We start from the raw sequence: 17,439 nt of genomic DNA, 5'->3' as shown, positions 1-17,439 counted from the left end.
TCAACAGTGAAAATGCTTGCATTTTATTTTTTTCTCTTAATTATACACATTTAGCCATGCGAATGCAAAATACAGTGAAAGTTCGTTAATTTGACCCCCATTCGGAAAATTTGATAATTCGACATGCATGCAAGGTCCCTACAATTATACATAGGAGCCTATGGGGCAAAACTCTCGTTTAATTTGAACAAATTTTTTTTTTTGCTGTGCCTCTGTTAATTTGGCCTCACTCTGCAGCTCGCCAATTCGGTGCGGTGAGAGCAAAAAGAAAAAAAAAAAAAAAAAGGAAAGAAAACACTACCACTAGCAGTGCTACTGTATGGCTGATAGGCTATCGTATGAGCATTGTTAGCTGCGCGAGAGAGGCCAAGGGAAGCGAGGTTAGCAACGGCCGAAGTGGCCAGCGTCTTTCTTTGTGCTTTGTTGTATAGCAGCAGTCGTCATGGTGTTGTCTGTTTAACACTGTCGACAGCAAGTCTCATTTTGGCGTATGTTGTTTCCGCGTGTTGCTGCTACGGTCGCGGTTATTTAACTGTAAAACAACGCCCTTTTTAGTAATTGCGTGCTTTGTCAGCGTATTTACTGCGCTGCTTTCGAGTGGGTAGTGCGCAGTGCCTGTGCGCCTCACCTTTGTGTCCTGTTGCAATGGCGGCAGCCAAAGTACCAGGCAAAGGACCTAGTGACGAAAGTAGAAATACTGAAGGCTCTCAATGACGGTGTTTTATGCCGCGATGTGATGGGCAAGTATAATGTCGAAAGGACCACCTTGGCCACCTATGTGAAAAATGAAAGCAGCATTATAGAGGCGTTTGACAGTGAAGCCTACAGTGCCAGAAGAAAACGACTGCGGATGGCGGCCCACCCGGAACTAGAAGGCGTACTACGATGGATAAGAAATGTTTGTGAGGCCTACCTGGAATGGATAAAGCTTGTGTTCGTCTTGCAGAATACAACCGCAGCCCTTCAGCCCATGGACAGGGTGCGCACAGGTGCTTGAAAACCTTGAATGCCATTGAATTACGGAAGTCTGTTTTCAAGGCCCTTAAAAACCTTGAATTTATGACTGGTCCTTGAAGATTCTTGAATTCCTTGAATACTAAATTTGAACTGGTGTTTTTCGTCATGAAAACGTTTTTGTTGCTAAACTTTTATTCTTGACTGAGTTCTGAATGAACTGCGAGGAAAGAAACGTATCGATTTTTAGCCTATTTAGCGCATTCTCGTTAGGCGGCTGGCAACACTGCAGTGGGCGCGCGGCTGTGTCGTCCCATCGCTATCGCATCGCCATCACTCACCGAGCCCAACGTTTTTAGATAGGTTTACCGAGCCGTGCGGCCGTGTCTACGCTGGCGTTGCCCTAGTGCTTGCATTTTTGGAATGAGCGTGGCTTCTGCCTGTCAGCGCACGTGAAACTTGCCCGGAAAGAGCAAGTTTCAGGCTACGTGGCTCCACCATGACGAATACAAGCAGTGGATTGCGCCTGATACAACGAGTCCGCATCGGGCTAAGTGCAAGCTTTGCGATAAAACTGTGGATGTGACTGCCATGGGTGAATCCGCTTTAAAAAGTCACATGAAAAGCGGCAAGCATATTGGCGCAATGAAGGTAGCGCAAGGGAGCGCGTTGAAAAGGTACCTGACGCCGGTCGCGGTAGAGCAGTCTACTAGCGCGTGTTCCTCGCAGTCGCCAAGCCTAAACGATGCTTGCAAAGCGCACGAGCTTGTCACTGACGCTGAAATTCTTTGGACTCTGAAAGTTGTGACATCCCACTTTTCGTACCGGTCGTCATCCCAAGCAGGGGAGCTATTTCAGCGCATGTTTCCGGACAGTGAAGTGGCAAAGGCGTTTTCTTGTGGTGAGAAGAAATGCGCCTATATGACGTGTCACGGTCTCAGGCCTTTCTTTCAGCATTGCAGCGAGAAATAGAACAGTGCGAATTCTATGTCGTACTGTTTGACGAGTCGGCAAATGACTTTCTGCAAAGTAAGCAAATGGATGTGCACATGAGGTGTTGGGACTCTGCTCACCAAGTGACGACCAGGTATTACACCTCCGTTTTTATGGGGCATTCCACAGCCGATGACATTCAGGAAAAGTTGCTAAGCGCCCTCGAGCCTTTGCCTCTTGCCAAGATTCTTCAGATATCGATGGATGGGCCCAATGTTAATCTGAAGTTCTTCAAAGGTCTTCAAGAGCACTTGCAACAAAACCACCAAGTTCTGTGTGTGGACTTAGGCACTTGTGGGCTACACAAAGTGCACAATGCTTATAGGGCTGGAGTTTCAGCGACTAAATGGGGACTTGACTGCTTGTTGTCTAGTCTGAGTGCAATTTTTGAAGGTGCTCCAGCACGGAGACAGGACTTTTTGGCAGTTACAGGCCAAGATACCTTTCCTCTTAAGTTTGTCGCCCACCGGTGGGTGGAGAATGTTCCTGTAATTGAGAGAGCGTTGCTGTTGTAGTGTGAAATGAAAAAGTACATTGAGGCTGCTAGAAAAAAAGAAGTCAACCTGCCAAAATGTGCATCGTTCAATAACTTGTGGGAGTTCTGCTGTGATGCTTTGCTGCCAGCAAAGTTGAATTTTGCCTTATGTGTGGCGATGGCACTGAACCCTTTTCTGGTAGAGTACCAGACAGACAAACCGATGGTTTTGAAATGTTCGATCCTGTCTGCCAAAGGGATAGTGGGTCTGCTGAAGATCGACATTGATAATGCCGAGAACCATGTTCCACTTGAAAAGGTGGATATAGGCTACAAAGCAGAGCAAGTTCTGAAGAATTCTAAAGTGAGCTCAAAGGACGTGTTTCAATTCCAGATGGAATGTAAACAGTTTTTGATCAGTGCCACAAAGAAAGTTCTAGGCAGAAGCCCCTTGAAGTTTGCATTTGTTAGGGGCCTTTCTTCACTAGACCCACGACAGATGTGCTCGAAGCCAGAGGAATGCCTTGCAGGTTTCAGAAAAGTGTTGTACACCCTCATCACTGCAGGTAGAATGGCTGATCACCTTCGAGACACGGTGCTGGCCGAGTACACGGAGCTCCTGCACGAGCAGAAACATCAACTTAGACAATTTGACAAGTGCACTGACAGACTGGATGAATTTTACCCTGATCTCTTGAATTTCAATTCAACCTACTCGAAGTTGTGGAGCATTGTGAAACTTCTGCTTGTCCTCAGTCATGGCCAGGCAACTGTCGAGCGTGGATTCAGTGTAAGCCGACAGGTGTGCGTTGAGAATCTGAAGGACCTTTCATATGTTTCACAACGGATTGTGTGCGATGCGGTTGAGAAAGCAGGTGGTGTTCTAAACATTCCAATCACCAAGGAACTGAGGATCGCTGTGTCAGCTGCAAGGCAAAAGTATGGAGCATACTTGGAAGCCCAGAAAAAGCAGGACCTTGAAGCTTCAAAGCAGAGAAAAAAGCACTGCATTGAGGAAGAGCTTGATGCAATGAAAAGAAAGAAAAAGAAGCTGGAATTGACAATTGATGATCTCATGGCATCTGCAAATGCCTATGCTGATAAAGCAGAGGCAGAAAACAATGTGACACACATTGTAAAGTCCAATAGCCTCAGAAAGACGGCCAAAGACAAGAGTGAGGAGCTACACGCCATCAAGCTCCAAATTCAACAAAAGCTGCTGGAGCTCCCCTGAAGTAGCCCTGAGGAGCTGCTTCCTAAGGATTTTTTTGTTTTGTGCAGTTGAAGCAGTGGACAATATTTTGTGAGGGTATAGGAAATAATCAACAATTTCATAAAACTAATTTTTTACTTTTCTGCGGAATATGACCAAACTTTCACTGTGATATTTTATGAAGCTATATTTAATTTTTTTCTGTGCAATAGATGCAAATCTGCGTAGTGATGTTTTTTTCTTTGTGGAATAAATATTTCAGACGTTTTGAGAGCACTGTTTGAAGATCTTTGACATGGAAAAAAAAAATTAAAAATTAAAATGGGGGCTATGGGGGCTTGAAATTCCTTGAATATCCTTGAATTTTTTTCTTTGCCACCTGTACGAACCCTGATGGACTAGGACGTAATTCAACAGCAAGTACAGGGCACACGTCTTGCAACGCATGGTTCTGTGTATGGAAGATGGGAAAAAGTACATTGCGCAGCACTTTGAACATTCTCGCTCATGAATGGGCCCACACTCCAGCAGAAGTTATTGCTAACAGCTTCTGGCACAGTGGTTTTGTGCAACCGGACAGCTGTGCAGAGGAACTGCCGACCAAAGCAGCCGACTCAGCTGCAACCACGGAAGACCACAGCTGTTTCGAGAGTGTCTTGCCCTGTGCAGTGCGGCTTGCTGATTGTGTCTATCGGTGATGGTGTCGTCGTTGCCGGCCAGCTGACTGAGGATGAAATAATTGAAGTGACAGGCGCTGAGAACGACGATTCGTCGGAAGATGACGATTGTGAGCAGTTGCCCCAAATGCCAAAGCACACAGTGAAAGAAGCCGCGAAAGCCTTGTCCGTGCTGGAGGACATCTGTGAATAAATCCCTGATGGTGCGTGTCCCGCGGAGCACCTGGCAGCTGTTAGAAGTATCGTAGTCGCTCAAATTTGCCCGAAAAAGCAGACAACGGTAACAGATTTCTTTGCCAGATAAAGGTACGTCCTCTTGCAGCAAACATTGTTTTTTGTTGTTCATTCGATATTTCGACATTTGGATAAATCAATGTTTTGTGGTCCCGTCAGTGTCTAATTAACGGTCCTTTACTGTACTGCTTCTTTATAACTGATTAAACATCAGAATTGAATATTTAGTGTTGGTATACTCTCATAGTAATAAAGCACGAACCAACCAAACTTAGCTTTTGTTTTATCCAATAGGTTGCTATATCCGTGTTCATTATATGGAAGTTCGATTATATTGCACCTTTAAAAGCCCAGGGCTTTGATTACCGTTAAGAGATTAGAGAACACTGTGATGTGATCTCCTATGAAGAAATCAAGTCATAACCAGCATTTCTAAAAAATGCACTTCAGTTTCATCTTACCTCATATTAGTGACTGAAATAAACAGTTCTCTTACTACAATTTCTGTTACTACGAATGCTATCCACTTCACTGTCATGTTTGTTACAATCGGACTCAGCTGTACAACAAACATTGCCAGACCATCATGAATTGTTATGTTACAATGTCGTAATATTGAAAGACTGAAACCAAAGCTAGTTAATGCACCATGCAAAGAAAATTTTCTTGCTTTTAAAGAAAGCACAGGCATCTACAAAGCGGGCATCAAACAAGAGCACGATGAGTAGTTTATTGCTAGTTTATTTTTAAGAATTTGTGATTTCTTTTCGTGAATATGCCTTAAGCTTTCCTGGAACAACCACGTCGATGCCATTTACTTGCTCGTGCTTGCACAACAATGCAACGTGCAGTGAATGCGAAGCTTGACGGTTGAGGTCAAAAGAGTGGTGCTGCGTGTGGATTTGTCCGCTTGGTCAGGGTGCAAAAATTCATCGTCCAGCTCATTGTTGCCGTTAGTACTAATTTTATCCATTTTATCATGCACTCTTGCAACAGTGTCATCATGCACTGGTACCAAAGCACTGGTATCAAAGCACTACACCCCACCATAGTGGTGCAGTGGTTAGGGCACTTGACTGCTGTGCCCAAGAATGCTGGATCAAATCCTGGCCGTGGTGTCTGTTTTTCGATAAAGGCGAAACTCAAAACGCCCATGCACTCTGCTATGTCAGTGCACATTAAAGGATGCCAGTGGTCGAAAATTCTGGAGCTCTTCACTACGGTGTCTCTCATAGCCTGAGTTGCTTTAGAACATTAAACCCCATGAACTAAACCTTGCCACAAGTTTCTTGTGGGTCTAGCAGGTTCTGAATGCAGTCTATCCACAAACCCTTAGCACTGCTGTCATTCGTGTCTTCATTCCTTTCCAAGCGAAGTGGCGTATATATGCCTTCGCACTCTTCCAAAAGTGGAAAAAGGCCTGCTTTTTCCTTTCTTTTTTTCGGCAATTGGGGATCGGGGATGCTTCCACATTCCGCTGCACTGCAGTCAGCGTTCCTGCATCTTGGCATAGCAGTTGGAAGTTCAAGCATAAGATTAATCTGTGCCAGACTCTTGGTAGGCAGGTGCTTGAAGTGCACATTTACGACTTGCACTGAACAGTTGTCCACTTCCAAAGATCATGGAGCTTGGTGAGCGTTTGAGAAAACAGCTCTGGGGTCATCCATGCCTTCTTGCTTGCTCAATATTCACATGCCAAGGAGAGTGTGTTCTTCTGGCAGTGGAAACTTTTTTTTTTTTCCCCTGTGACTGTGCCTTTCTTCTTTGCCAGTGAATTACAAAAGAAAATGGATACCCAAGCATAGGATTTCTTACCACCCTTGTAATCCTTGCTCTTCATAGAGTGCATTGTTCAGTCTGGCAGAAGCAGGCCGTTTTATTGGCTTTGGGGATTTCTTTGGGATAAGGGGAGGCGATCGTGTGAAAAATGGTCACTCTACCAGAAAATAGCCGCTATCTTTTACCTCAGTTGCTTCCTTGCCGAAAGCCGCTTGCTGGGTGATCCTTTTTCTGTCCGCTAACTGCTGGTTAACTATTCGCCTGACTTTTGGTGCACTGATGCTGACCACAACTTCTGCAAGCAAGCGAAAAATAAATATTGCGCTCTTATTGCAAGTTAATTGGCTGCCCCGACTGGTGTACAAAATGATAACTGTGCAATAAATGGAAAAGGCCATCTGCCTGCTAGTGGCCCCGCAGATCAGAATCAGCATCATGGGTCCCACAGAACCTAAGCCCATGTATGCTTCAATACCCTCCTTATTTTTGGCCATTTTGTTTCGGGGCCTACTTTATAGATTTTTTCGTGACCATTAAAGAAACTGGTTTGACTGGGTTGTTGAAATGGGCAATCGTCAACTTTTTCCATGCTGCGAGCACAGCTTGGGGCCCAATATGGCAGCACCCTTCACCTCTTTGTGAAATTGTGTATACTGTAAGGTAACGCGAAGGTCGGACTTGGGGAATCAGGCTTTATTACAGACCTGAAGCCTTGGTCGCACACTGCAGCCAAACACACTCCGCGATGACGATGGGTATCTACAAGAGGGAGCAGGATGAAGATGAAGCAGCACGTTCAGCAGTGTGGAAGATGAAGCGCCACACAGTGCTCACACTATTTCGCCCGCGCAGTTCAAGCGGCCAGCCTGGCCGCAATTAGTCCGCAGGAATGCGCCGAACAAAAGGTTTCATACGTGAAACGTGGACAACTTCAGTGCCACGGTAACGACAGTCCGGAGGAGGGTAAACAGGGGAGACGCGATAGTTGACCGGGGAGGTTTTTGCAAGAACTGTGTAAGGACCAATGTAACGGTGCTGTAACTTGTCACAAAGGCCAGGAGTGCGTAATGGGGTCCAAAGTAACACCTCGTCGCCGGGACGGAACGAAACTTGGCGATGGGTTGCATCATAGCGGTACTTGCGGTCTTCCTGGCTAGCTTCCGTGTTGACGCGAGCAAGCCGGCGTGATTTGGCCACTCGGGAAAGGAACTGGTCAGGAAGAGAGGATGAGGAACTGGCATGTGTAGAAAGAAAAGAGGCGTCAAGAAAGGTAGCGGGAGAACGGCCGTAAACGAGGAAAAACGGGGTGTAACCTGTGGTCCGCTGTACAGCCGTATTGTAGGCGAACGTAACAAAAGGAAGTATTACGTCCCAGTTTCGGTGGTCCTGGTCGACATACATAGACAACATGTCAGAAAGCGTGCGGTGGAACCGCTCAGTCAACCCATTGGTCTGCGGGTGATAGCTGGAGGTCAATTTGTGATGTGTGGTTGAGGCTTCAATAACTTCGGCTACAATCTTCGACAGAAATGTCCGACCACGATCGCTGAGAAGCACTTGAGGGGCCCCATGGCGCAGTACGAGCGATTCCAAAAAGAAGGTCGCGACCTCATGTGCTGAGCCATTAGGCAGGGAAGCGGTCTCAGCGTAGCGTGTTAGGTGGTCGACGGCGGTGACGATCCAGCGATTACCTCGTGCGGACAATGGAAGTGGCCCGTATAAGTCTATGCCAACAACGGCAAAAGGAGTAGCAGGGCAAGGTAGCGGCTGTAGTAGGCCAGCAGGAGGAGAAGTGGGCCGTTTGCGGCGCTGACATGGCAGACAAGAGGCGACGTATTTTGCCACACTTGAGGCGAGGCCTGGCCAGAAGAAACGGGCTTTCACGCGGTGGTAAGTTTTATGAAAGCCTAAGTGACCGGCTGTAGCATCATCGTGGAAAGCCGCCAGGATACGGGTGCGAAGCGCTCTCGGAATAACGGGGACCCAACGGGTGCCTTCGGAGCAATAAATATAACGGGAGAGCACGCCGTTGTCAAGTTTGAACTTTTGGAGTTGCCTGCGCATCCTAGCGGTAGGAGGGTGAGAAGCACCGGTGAGAAGGTTGATTAGGGAAATACAGTAGGGATCTGCTCGCTGGTTTGAAATAATGGCGTAGCGATCTGGAGCAGCGGCAAGAGTAGCACAGGTTAAGGTTGGGGCTCTGGAGGACATTGGGACGTCGAGGGTGCACGCAGGAAGGCTCGAGGAAGCACTAGGTGGCGATTCTGATAGCGGGCAGCGGGAAAGAGCATCGGCATCTCGATGTTTGCGTCCCGATTTGAATATGACATCAAAGTGGTACTCCTGCAAACGCAGAATCCAACGGCCCAGGCGTCCAGTCAAATTTTTGAGGGTTGATAACCAGCACAGAGCGTGGTGATCGGTAACGATCGTGAAATGGCGGCCGTAGAGGTAGGGGCGGAATTTCTGAACTGCCCAAACGACGGCTAGGCACTCTTGCTCAGTGATGGTGTAGTTGCGTTCCGCTAGTGTTAGAGTTCGACTGGCAAACGCAATTACCTTTTCCCGAGAAGCGGTATCACGTTGCAGAAGTATGGCGCCGATACCGAGGCTGCTGGCATCGGTGTGAAGAATGGTGGCAGCAGTGTCGTCGAAGTGAGCGAGAACAGGGTCCGAAGTGAGGGCATTCTTTAGGGTTTGGAAAGCTTTTTCGCATTCTTCGGACCAATTGAAAGTAGTACGGTCTGTAAGGAGGCGGTGGAGCGGTGCAGCAATGGTAGCGAAATTTCGAATGAAACGGCGAAAGTACGAAGACAGGCCAAGGAAACTGCGTAGTTCCTTAGTCCGCTGAGGGCGTGGAAAGTTCAAAACTGCAGCAAGCTTGTCAGGGTCGGGTCGAATGCCATCGCGGCTGACGAGGTGGCCCAGGATCTTGATTTCTTTCTTGGCGAAATTACACTTTTTTGTGTTCAGCTGGAGACCGGCGGATGCCAGGCACGTTAATACTTGATCAAGGCGGCATAAATGATCAGAAAAAGTCGCAGAGAAAATAACTATGTCGTCCAGGTAGCACAAGCATGTTTTCCACTTAAGTCCTCTAAGAACAGTGTCAATCATGCGCTCAAACGTAGCGGGGGCATTACAAAGTCCAAAAGGCATGACATTGAATTCGTAAAGCCCATCGGGAGTAGCGAATGCTGTTTTTTCTTTGTCGGCTTCGTGCATCGGTATCTGCCAGTAACCGGAACGCAAATCCAAAGTGGAGAAATATTCGGCGCCCTGAAGACAGTCGAGGGAGTCGTCAATTCGTGGCATAGGGTAAACATCTTTTCGAGTGACTTTGTTAAGTGCGCGGTAATCAACGCAAAAACGCACGGACCCATCCTTTTTTTTGACCAAGACGACCGGAGATGACCAGGGGCTAGCTGATGGCCGAATAATGTCTCGCCGGAGCATATCATTCACATTATCTTCTATGATTTTACGTTCTGATAAGGAAACACGGTAAGGGCGGCGGCTAACAATAGAAGTACCTTCTGTAATAATGCGGTGCTGTGCAGAAGACGTTCGGCCCAAGGTCGGAGAAGTGACATCAAAGGAGGCTTGGTGTTTTCGAAGTAATTCCTGCAAAGCTTGGCGGTGAGTCGCAGGAAGGTCAGGATTGATGGTGCCAAAGAGAACACAGAGAGAAGCATCGGAAGAAGCTGCTGGTGAGGAAGAGGGGGCGGTAAGGGTGGTGAGGGACACCGGGTGAATGTCCAGGACACAAGGAAAACATGTCCCTTTAGTCAGCACAATGGGCTCTGGGGAAGTGTTCGAAGCAGCGACAAGCGCTGTGCCATGCTCAAACCGAACAAGACTTGGTGGTAGCGCGATTCCGCGGGTCAGATGGCGATCAGAAGGCACGATTAGCACATCTCCGTTATCAATGTCAGCAGAAGTAAGCGCGACAAGTTGTTCGCATCCAGGGGGCAACACTGAGTTAGTAGCGGCAAGCAGGCGATAACGGGGCTCGGGATGTTCAGAAGACGGATCGCTCTCGTTCATGTAAATGATCCTGTCGCGACACGAAATGCTGGCTGATGCGGCAGACAGAAAATCCCAGCCTAAAATAATTGGGTGAGCGCACGGTGACATCACGGCAAATTGTACATGGTGGCGGACATCGTCAACAAAAACTCGCACAGTACACTTAGCAGAAGGCCGAATTATTGCACCATTAGCTCCACGGAGTTCAGGTCCATCATAAGGCGTTTTCACTTTTCGCAAGCGGGAGCACAAGTCAGTGTGTATCACAGAAACAGCGGCGCCCGTGTCAACCAAAGCTTCAACAGATAATCCTTCAACCCGCACTAAAATAATATTCCAGGGACGTTCCGGAGGATTTTTGGGATGGCCGAAGAGTGCAGTTTTCCCTCCTAAAACTGCAGTGGTCAGTTTTCCGACAGGCGGGGGGTCGTCAGAGAAGCTTGACGGAGAGGCGAGGCTGAGCGGCGAAAAGGCGAAAGAGAACGGCGTCTTGAAGGCCTGTAACCAGCAGGCAGAGCGGGGCTTTCTGGCGGGGGTGATGAACGTCGGGGATAATCGGGGAATGAACGGTGGTTAGAGCCGGAAAAGCGAGGAGGGTAGTCTGCTTCAAATGATTCGTAGCCGCGGCGTTCATTCTGGAGCCTGCGACGACAGAAGCGGGAAATGTGGCCTCGGTACCCGCAGTAATAACACACAGGGCGGGCTGGGCGCCAGTTGGGGTAGTATGTCGGCGCTGCGGCAGGTGGTGCCAATGCAGCGACATGAGCAGTGGTAGGCGCCGGTGGCGTAGGCGCTCCAACTGCGGGCGGCAAGGACGTGATCTGGGCGTACGTTGGCACCTGACAAATGGTAGGAGCGACCGATGTTGGCGGGGAATAGGTCATTGAGGCCAGCTCTTCTTTAACAATGCTACGCAGGCCGGCACTTGAATTATGTGGCTCAGATGCAGGGCGGCACAAATTACCTTGAGCCGAGAGCTCTTCACGAATTAATTCGCGAATAAGCACACGGAGGTCAGCTTCGGCAGTGAAACCAAATGAAGTGGGATCAGGCTGCAGGCGTATTGACTGTAGTTCGTCAAGGCGTTGACAAGTGGATATGATGGCATCGATTGTGGTAGGGTTCTGCACGGCCAGGGCGTTGTAGGCGAGTGGCCCAATACCTTTAAGGACGTGCCGAACCCGCTCGGCCTCTGGCATTGTGTCATTGATGCGCCGACAAAGTGAAAGTACATCTTCTATATAAGAGGTGTAGGTCTCATTAGGCCGCTGAAGTCGGGCTTCTAGCTTCTTCTTGGCGGACTCCGTGCGAACAGTAGGAGCGCAGAAAATCTGGCGTAACTTTTGTTTAAAGGTAGCCCAGTCCGGAATCGTCGACTCATGATTTAGAAACCACGTTTTGGCCACATCCGTCAAATAAAAGGACACATTAATTAATTTAAGAGAATCGTCCCATCGGTTGAAAGCACTGACCCGGTCGTAGCTGTCGAGCCAGTCATCAGCGTCGTCGCCGCGGAGACCGGCGAACATCTGCGGGTCGCGCTGACGGCTACTGACAGTCCAAGTGGCAAGGGGAGCTGGAGTCGAGTTGGTAGCAGCCGGAATAGCGGAGTGGCCCTCTTGTGTCATGACGATGGTGGTCGGGGTCAAACGGCGGCCAGAACGAAGCTCCAGGTGGATGCAGGTGACGAAGCAGCGGGGAAATCAAGGCGCACCTCCACCACGTGTAAGGTAACGCGAAGGTCGGACTTGGGGAATCAGGCTTTATTACAGACCTGAAGCCTTGGTCGCACACTGCAGCCAAACACACTCCGCGATGACGATGGGTATCTACAAGAGGGAGCAGGATGAAGATGAAGCAGCACGTTCAGCAGTGTGGAAGATGAAGCGCCACACAGTGCTCACAATACCATACCTGCCAGTCCTCCCGAATCTGATTTTTTTACCGAGCTTTCCCATTGTACGACTGCTGCCCCTATATTTCCCAATAACTTGGTTTTGCCGGCAAGAATACTTTTTACGAAACTGTCACCGTGAGACCTGCAGCTGCATCGTAATTGCTACCATCACCATCAGCGGCCGCACTAGCAAGATCGGCATCATTGGCCAAGTAGCCGATCAAAGCCGAATCAAGCCAAAGCTGCTGTGACAGTTTGTTGCGTCTTATGTTTGCTGTTGCAGTTGCTTGCATGTATGTTTCGAGTTAGCTAGGCCAGCCTTTATGCGATGCACAGTTTAAAGTTGGAAATATTGTGTGCTTAAATTAAGTCATGAGGCTGTTGAAGCCCAAGAGATATTGCAAACGTTTTTGCACTTTTATATTTCCAAATTTTCGTGCTGCGTGGGACATCAAGAAAGGGGGACTTTTTGTATTTGACACATGGGGATACGTGCGACATTAGTGGGTCTCATCGGCAAAGATGATTTGAAACTGAAACTAGAACTGAATTCCTCTTATCGGTGTACAGCGTAATCCTCCTACATCTGCTACTGGTGAATGTCCAACAGTTTGAACCACACTCTTCGCAAAACTACTGCGACGGGGTTTTTGGAGCTGGCAATGCCTGCTACTACTAGGTTCGTGAAAAAGGACTCATTAGAAACTGCCTGCAAGTTTAGTAGACACCCTCCCCCCTCCGTTGGCATGCATAGCAAAAATTTCTAATGTTTGATCTTGTTTGCAGCAGACTGTTTTACTCTACAGCGGGCTGTGTCTCTTCATGATTCCCTTTTTGCATGCGAGGTTCCTGGTATATTTTAAAAGCCGCTGGAGTTCGGCGGGTCAGTCCGTTGGGTAACTCCTGGGTAAATCTCCCAGTGGGGCAGATTGGCGAGGTGGCTAGTAAGTGCTGGTTGAACTGTGTACAAATGTTTTTCGTCGGGATGAGACAGTCGCATGTGCATCAGTGGCTTCAAGCAAATGTGTTCTTTTCCTCGCTCCATTCAGTTCCGATCAATTGACGAAACAACTCAAGCTATGGCATTTGATGGCATCAACTTCAAGGGACAGAGCTTGAAGATCAGGCGGCCACACGATTACCAGCCCATGCCTGGCATGTCTGAGACGCCCTCTGTGGCTGTCCCAGGTGAGTACCTACTCTCTCTCTGCAGCACTGAGCTGTCCCTCCTTTCCTTCGTCTTTTCTCTCCTCATTGTCTTTTCTTATAGAAAAAGTAACGCTCTGGGGTAGCTGTTGGAGCAGATACAGTAGCTAGGGCTCTAGTTTTTGCACCGCAAACGAGTGAAGTCTTGTTGTTTGGAAGTTAATGTTCGTCTGTCATTCAGTGGCTGCAGCACCTCCTAAGGATTTTTTTTTTTTTTTTCTGACACATTAGAAAATTGGAAAGGAACCTTGTCTAGCTGTGTTCTCATGCAACCTGGTTTGGCGACTTGCATGGGGTTGAAGAGCATCTTTTGTAGGTTTCAGTGACAGACTACGTCAACCGAGGCACCTCTGTAGACTCAAGCTTATATCGTGGAATCCATTTTAGTTTTGCTCACATTTCTTGCTATTTGTTAAAATTGCCAAGCATTGCGTTTTAAGACCCGTGTCCCCCCTTAAGCAATGCTGCGACAAAATATCGGGATATAAAACTGGCACACACGAAAGCAGTGCAGTAATTTCAAGACTGCCGCAAAATTTTGTTGTGCAGATTGTTTAGTGTCACATAGTGTAAGAGCTCATGTCTAGCTAAAATTTAAAAATATCAAAGCAGGTTTCCTAAAACCTGGAGAAAGTGCAGGGTAAGGTTACTCTTTGTGTCATGGACTTCATAACAGAGATTCAGCTCGGGTTGATTGGCATTGGTTTATTGGATAAATTTAACCAGTTTTTCAGCTTAAATCATAGAATGCATATCTACGACTGCTCCTAGCATCCACGCCAGCAGCAAGACAAGGCCAGTACTTGCCTAGTTTTATCGCATTGATAGTTCTCTGTCCCAGATTCTCCACCAAGAGCCTTATGGAGAACATTGTTTCCTACTTTGTAATGGCTGCAGTAGGTTCTGCCTTAGTTTCAGCGCAGTTTAAACTGGAACACCAGCTGTGCCAATAAGGTGCGCGTATACCAATGCTTTGGTGAGTTGCAGCTTTGTGCCACATTTGTAATCTCGTTTATCATTTATTAAAACCTGTCGAATTCATCAAACAAGAGGCCAAAAAGTTCATAAAAAAAAAAAAAGCGAAAACATCTGCATACAAAGCAAGAGTTCTAGTGTAAGCCTCCTGATGACAGTGTCAACGTACTTTGGAAGAGCTGGATATAATTGCTGGAGGGTGCAAGGTCCAAAAAGTTCTCGTTCTTATGACAGTCTTTGAACATAGCTCTCTTTTTCTACTTTGTGGAGTTACGCTCACATTTGAAAGTGGTGAAAAGTGGCCTTTGTGTAACTTTTCTCTTATAACTTATTATTGCGACTTGATTGTCAATAAATTTTGGATTGAAGTACATGATTGCAAAGAATTTCAATTCTACCCTGGGAAGGTATCTGTAAATAAATAAAATAGCACAACTGCAGCATTGACAATCTGAGTATAAATTAGAAGCTTTTGCCACCACATAGAAGTGGGGGTACTTTTGAATGAGTGAAGATAGTATTTCAGTGCCAAAATAACTTACGCCTCACAACTTCCTTGTGACATTTACTGATGGATAGCATCATGGCACATACGCCGTTAAAGCATTGTCTGTTCACTTGATTGTGGTAAAAAGCTGGTACAGAATACCGAGTCTGTAATGATTCCATTCCATCGACTGAAACGACGCCGCGCGCCGCCCCCTTCAACCTCTGAGGTTAAGTCAACAATGAAGAGCGTGCACAGGGCATAGTTTCGTTCTAGCCACTGATGGAAGATCGGATATAGTGCAAGAGTTGAGGGGGGGGGGGGGGGGGGTAGGTATCAGAATTTTGCATTGCGCCATTACTGGTAAGTGTTGAAAAATCAGTCGTCTCGAGAGACCATGTCGCTTTCCTTAGACAGTACGGATGACGAGCTCCACAGATTTTGTGCGCCTGCTTTGGAAAGTGTGGCTCCCTCTCTGACACTTACTTGACCAAACCTGCTGTGTGGTTTTTCAAGCATGGGAAGGTAGTTTTTCAATAAGACATCCAAGTTGTGCGCACAAATGGGTGTAATAGATTGAAGAATTCAGGAGCCGCTGTACAACAGTAACTAACAAATGTTAAAATCTTCGTTGGCAGCTTTTTTAATCATTCAGAACATCATTTTTGCCAGTTCACCATTACATTGATTGGTACAGTAGAAACCAGCTACTGGAAACTCTGGTATAGTGAATTGAAACAAGTCCCAGTTCATCTTCCGTACATATTTGCCCCTTTATAGTAAACATGTTTCATAAAAATCTGTTAGTATAGTAAAGCGCGCCCAGCCACGGCGATGTACTTCCCACGAACTGGCATCTCCGCAGGCGCATTACGTAGGATCGAGAGGCAAATATTTCCTTATCGGGAAAAAAAAAATGATAATAATAAAAGTATTAACGTCGGGCATTTTCTTTTATGGCTTTACCACTAGGCTTTTCAGCACTGAGGAGAAGCCAACCTTACGCAGGCCTTGGAGCCGTGAGGGAAAGCATGCAGCACGTAGGGGGCAAAAAAAAACAACCTAGCTACAGACATAGAAAGAAAGCAGCACAGTTCGTTCAGAAAGTAAAAGAGAGTAAAAGTGCAGCGAGAAATAGGGAAGGGAAGAAACTGCTGAACATTCATACCACGAGGCAGCAATGACAAGAAGTAGAGGGAAAAAAGTTACAGCTACACCATAAGGGAAAAATGAAAGGTATTTTAGAGGCGCTTTTTTTTTTTTTTTTAATGAAGCAACAAGATGTGTTTAATAAGTAGCCATTTAATTACCAGGCATCTTCAGGACTCATCACCAACAATTGATATAGTAAGGAATTTTGCTGGTTTGGATGACTTTTAAAGGGGTTCTGCTGTATTAGTAAAAGCAGACAACTAAGTAGCCTACTGTAATTGCATTCTGTCGCAGCATTCTGTCGCATCACCAGGAGACCTTGACGCATCTTCATAGTTGCGAGAGCATGGGATCTGACTTTTTTTTTTTATCAGTATGGCAGCATGGAAAATGGTGTTCTTAGGGAAGTGAGGTGCTCTAGGCTGAATGTGGTCTTTGGATGTGATTGCCTGGATTGGTTTTATTTGGGTGACAGAGGAACAAAGCAGCGAGGGCTTTTCTTCCCTTCCTCTTTTTCCTCAGCATGTTTTCTGCTTTCGCGCATGTCCGTCGTGCACTTTGGGCATACAGTGGTGTGTGTGCAATCTGGGAAATTGTGTGGGTGGTCGGTTTCTGTTAATATGTTGATCCAGGAAGGCTTTATTGCACATTTTTGAGTCAAACTGAGTCAATGTTAGGATTTTGCATGCTGTGAGCTTGAAATCAAGTACATTGGTCTTCAAAAACTGTGTTCAAGATGCCAAGTAGTAATGTGTCAATCCGCGTAAGTTCCTTATGCTAGTGCCGTAATCAGTTTTAATTATCCTGCAGTTTAGCTATGAGCTGTGATTATCTCTGTGTAGTTAGTTGGCTGTGACTGCAAGTTATTGTGAAACACTTGAGTGATGGACGTAGCTCTATTTCTTTAGCGTTTGGTCTAATGGTCTAAGCACTTTGACAGACAGTCAGCCCAGTGTTGACAGGGTTGTCGCAGTCGCGGTAAATCTGATTTTTTTTTTTTCTAATGTTTTGCTCAGCGTTCAGTTTATGTCATAGTTTGTCTCAATTCATTTTAAAATTGAAATTTTCTTTTTCTCCTTTTTTTCCTGCGCAGTTTTAGGTAAAAAAGGGGCATTAGAAGCCTTCAGGTGTCCGAGCCCCGCATCAGTGGAGTCTCTGGGCAGACGCATTCTTTTTCTCTCCCTCTCACTTGGATATCTCTTTATTTTTTCCCACCACATTTTACTTGCAGCCATGGCATATTACAATACTTTTAAAGCACTGAAAGGCATCTGGCAAGTTTCAGCTGGTGCTCAAGGCCTCTTCTGCGTGTACTCCTTGCCTCGGCGGGATTGAGATGCCTTAGAGCGGTTATTTCGCGAGAAGAGT

The 17,439-nt window shown here is 46.8% G+C and overlaps 1 protein-coding gene and 1 pseudogene across 1 annotated transcript in view; both read left to right on the top strand.

Moving 5' to 3' along the window:
- The window catches only part of U2af50 (U2 small nuclear riboprotein auxiliary factor 50), a 49,844-nt gene that overhangs the window by 18,121 nt on the left and 14,284 nt on the right, over positions 1-17,439 (top strand). The window contains exon 6 of the mRNA XM_084594732.1: positions 13,301-13,439. Within this exon, the coding sequence (XP_084450858.1) occupies positions 13,301-13,439 (139 nt within the window). The remainder of the gene's footprint in view (positions 1-13,300; positions 13,440-17,439) is intronic.
- Positions 1,411-3,777, top strand: LOC146199251 (uncharacterized; annotated as a pseudogene).

Source organism: Amblyomma maculatum, chromosome 2, assembly GCF_055883805.1.
Source record: "Amblyomma maculatum isolate TAMU_Amacu chromosome 2, ASM5588380v1, whole genome shotgun sequence".
In the NCBI taxonomy this organism is placed as follows: Eukaryota; Metazoa; Arthropoda; class Arachnida; order Ixodida; family Ixodidae; genus Amblyomma; species Amblyomma maculatum.
The sequence above is the reverse complement of the archived record's forward strand: the minus strand, read 5'-3'. Positions and strand labels throughout refer to the sequence as shown.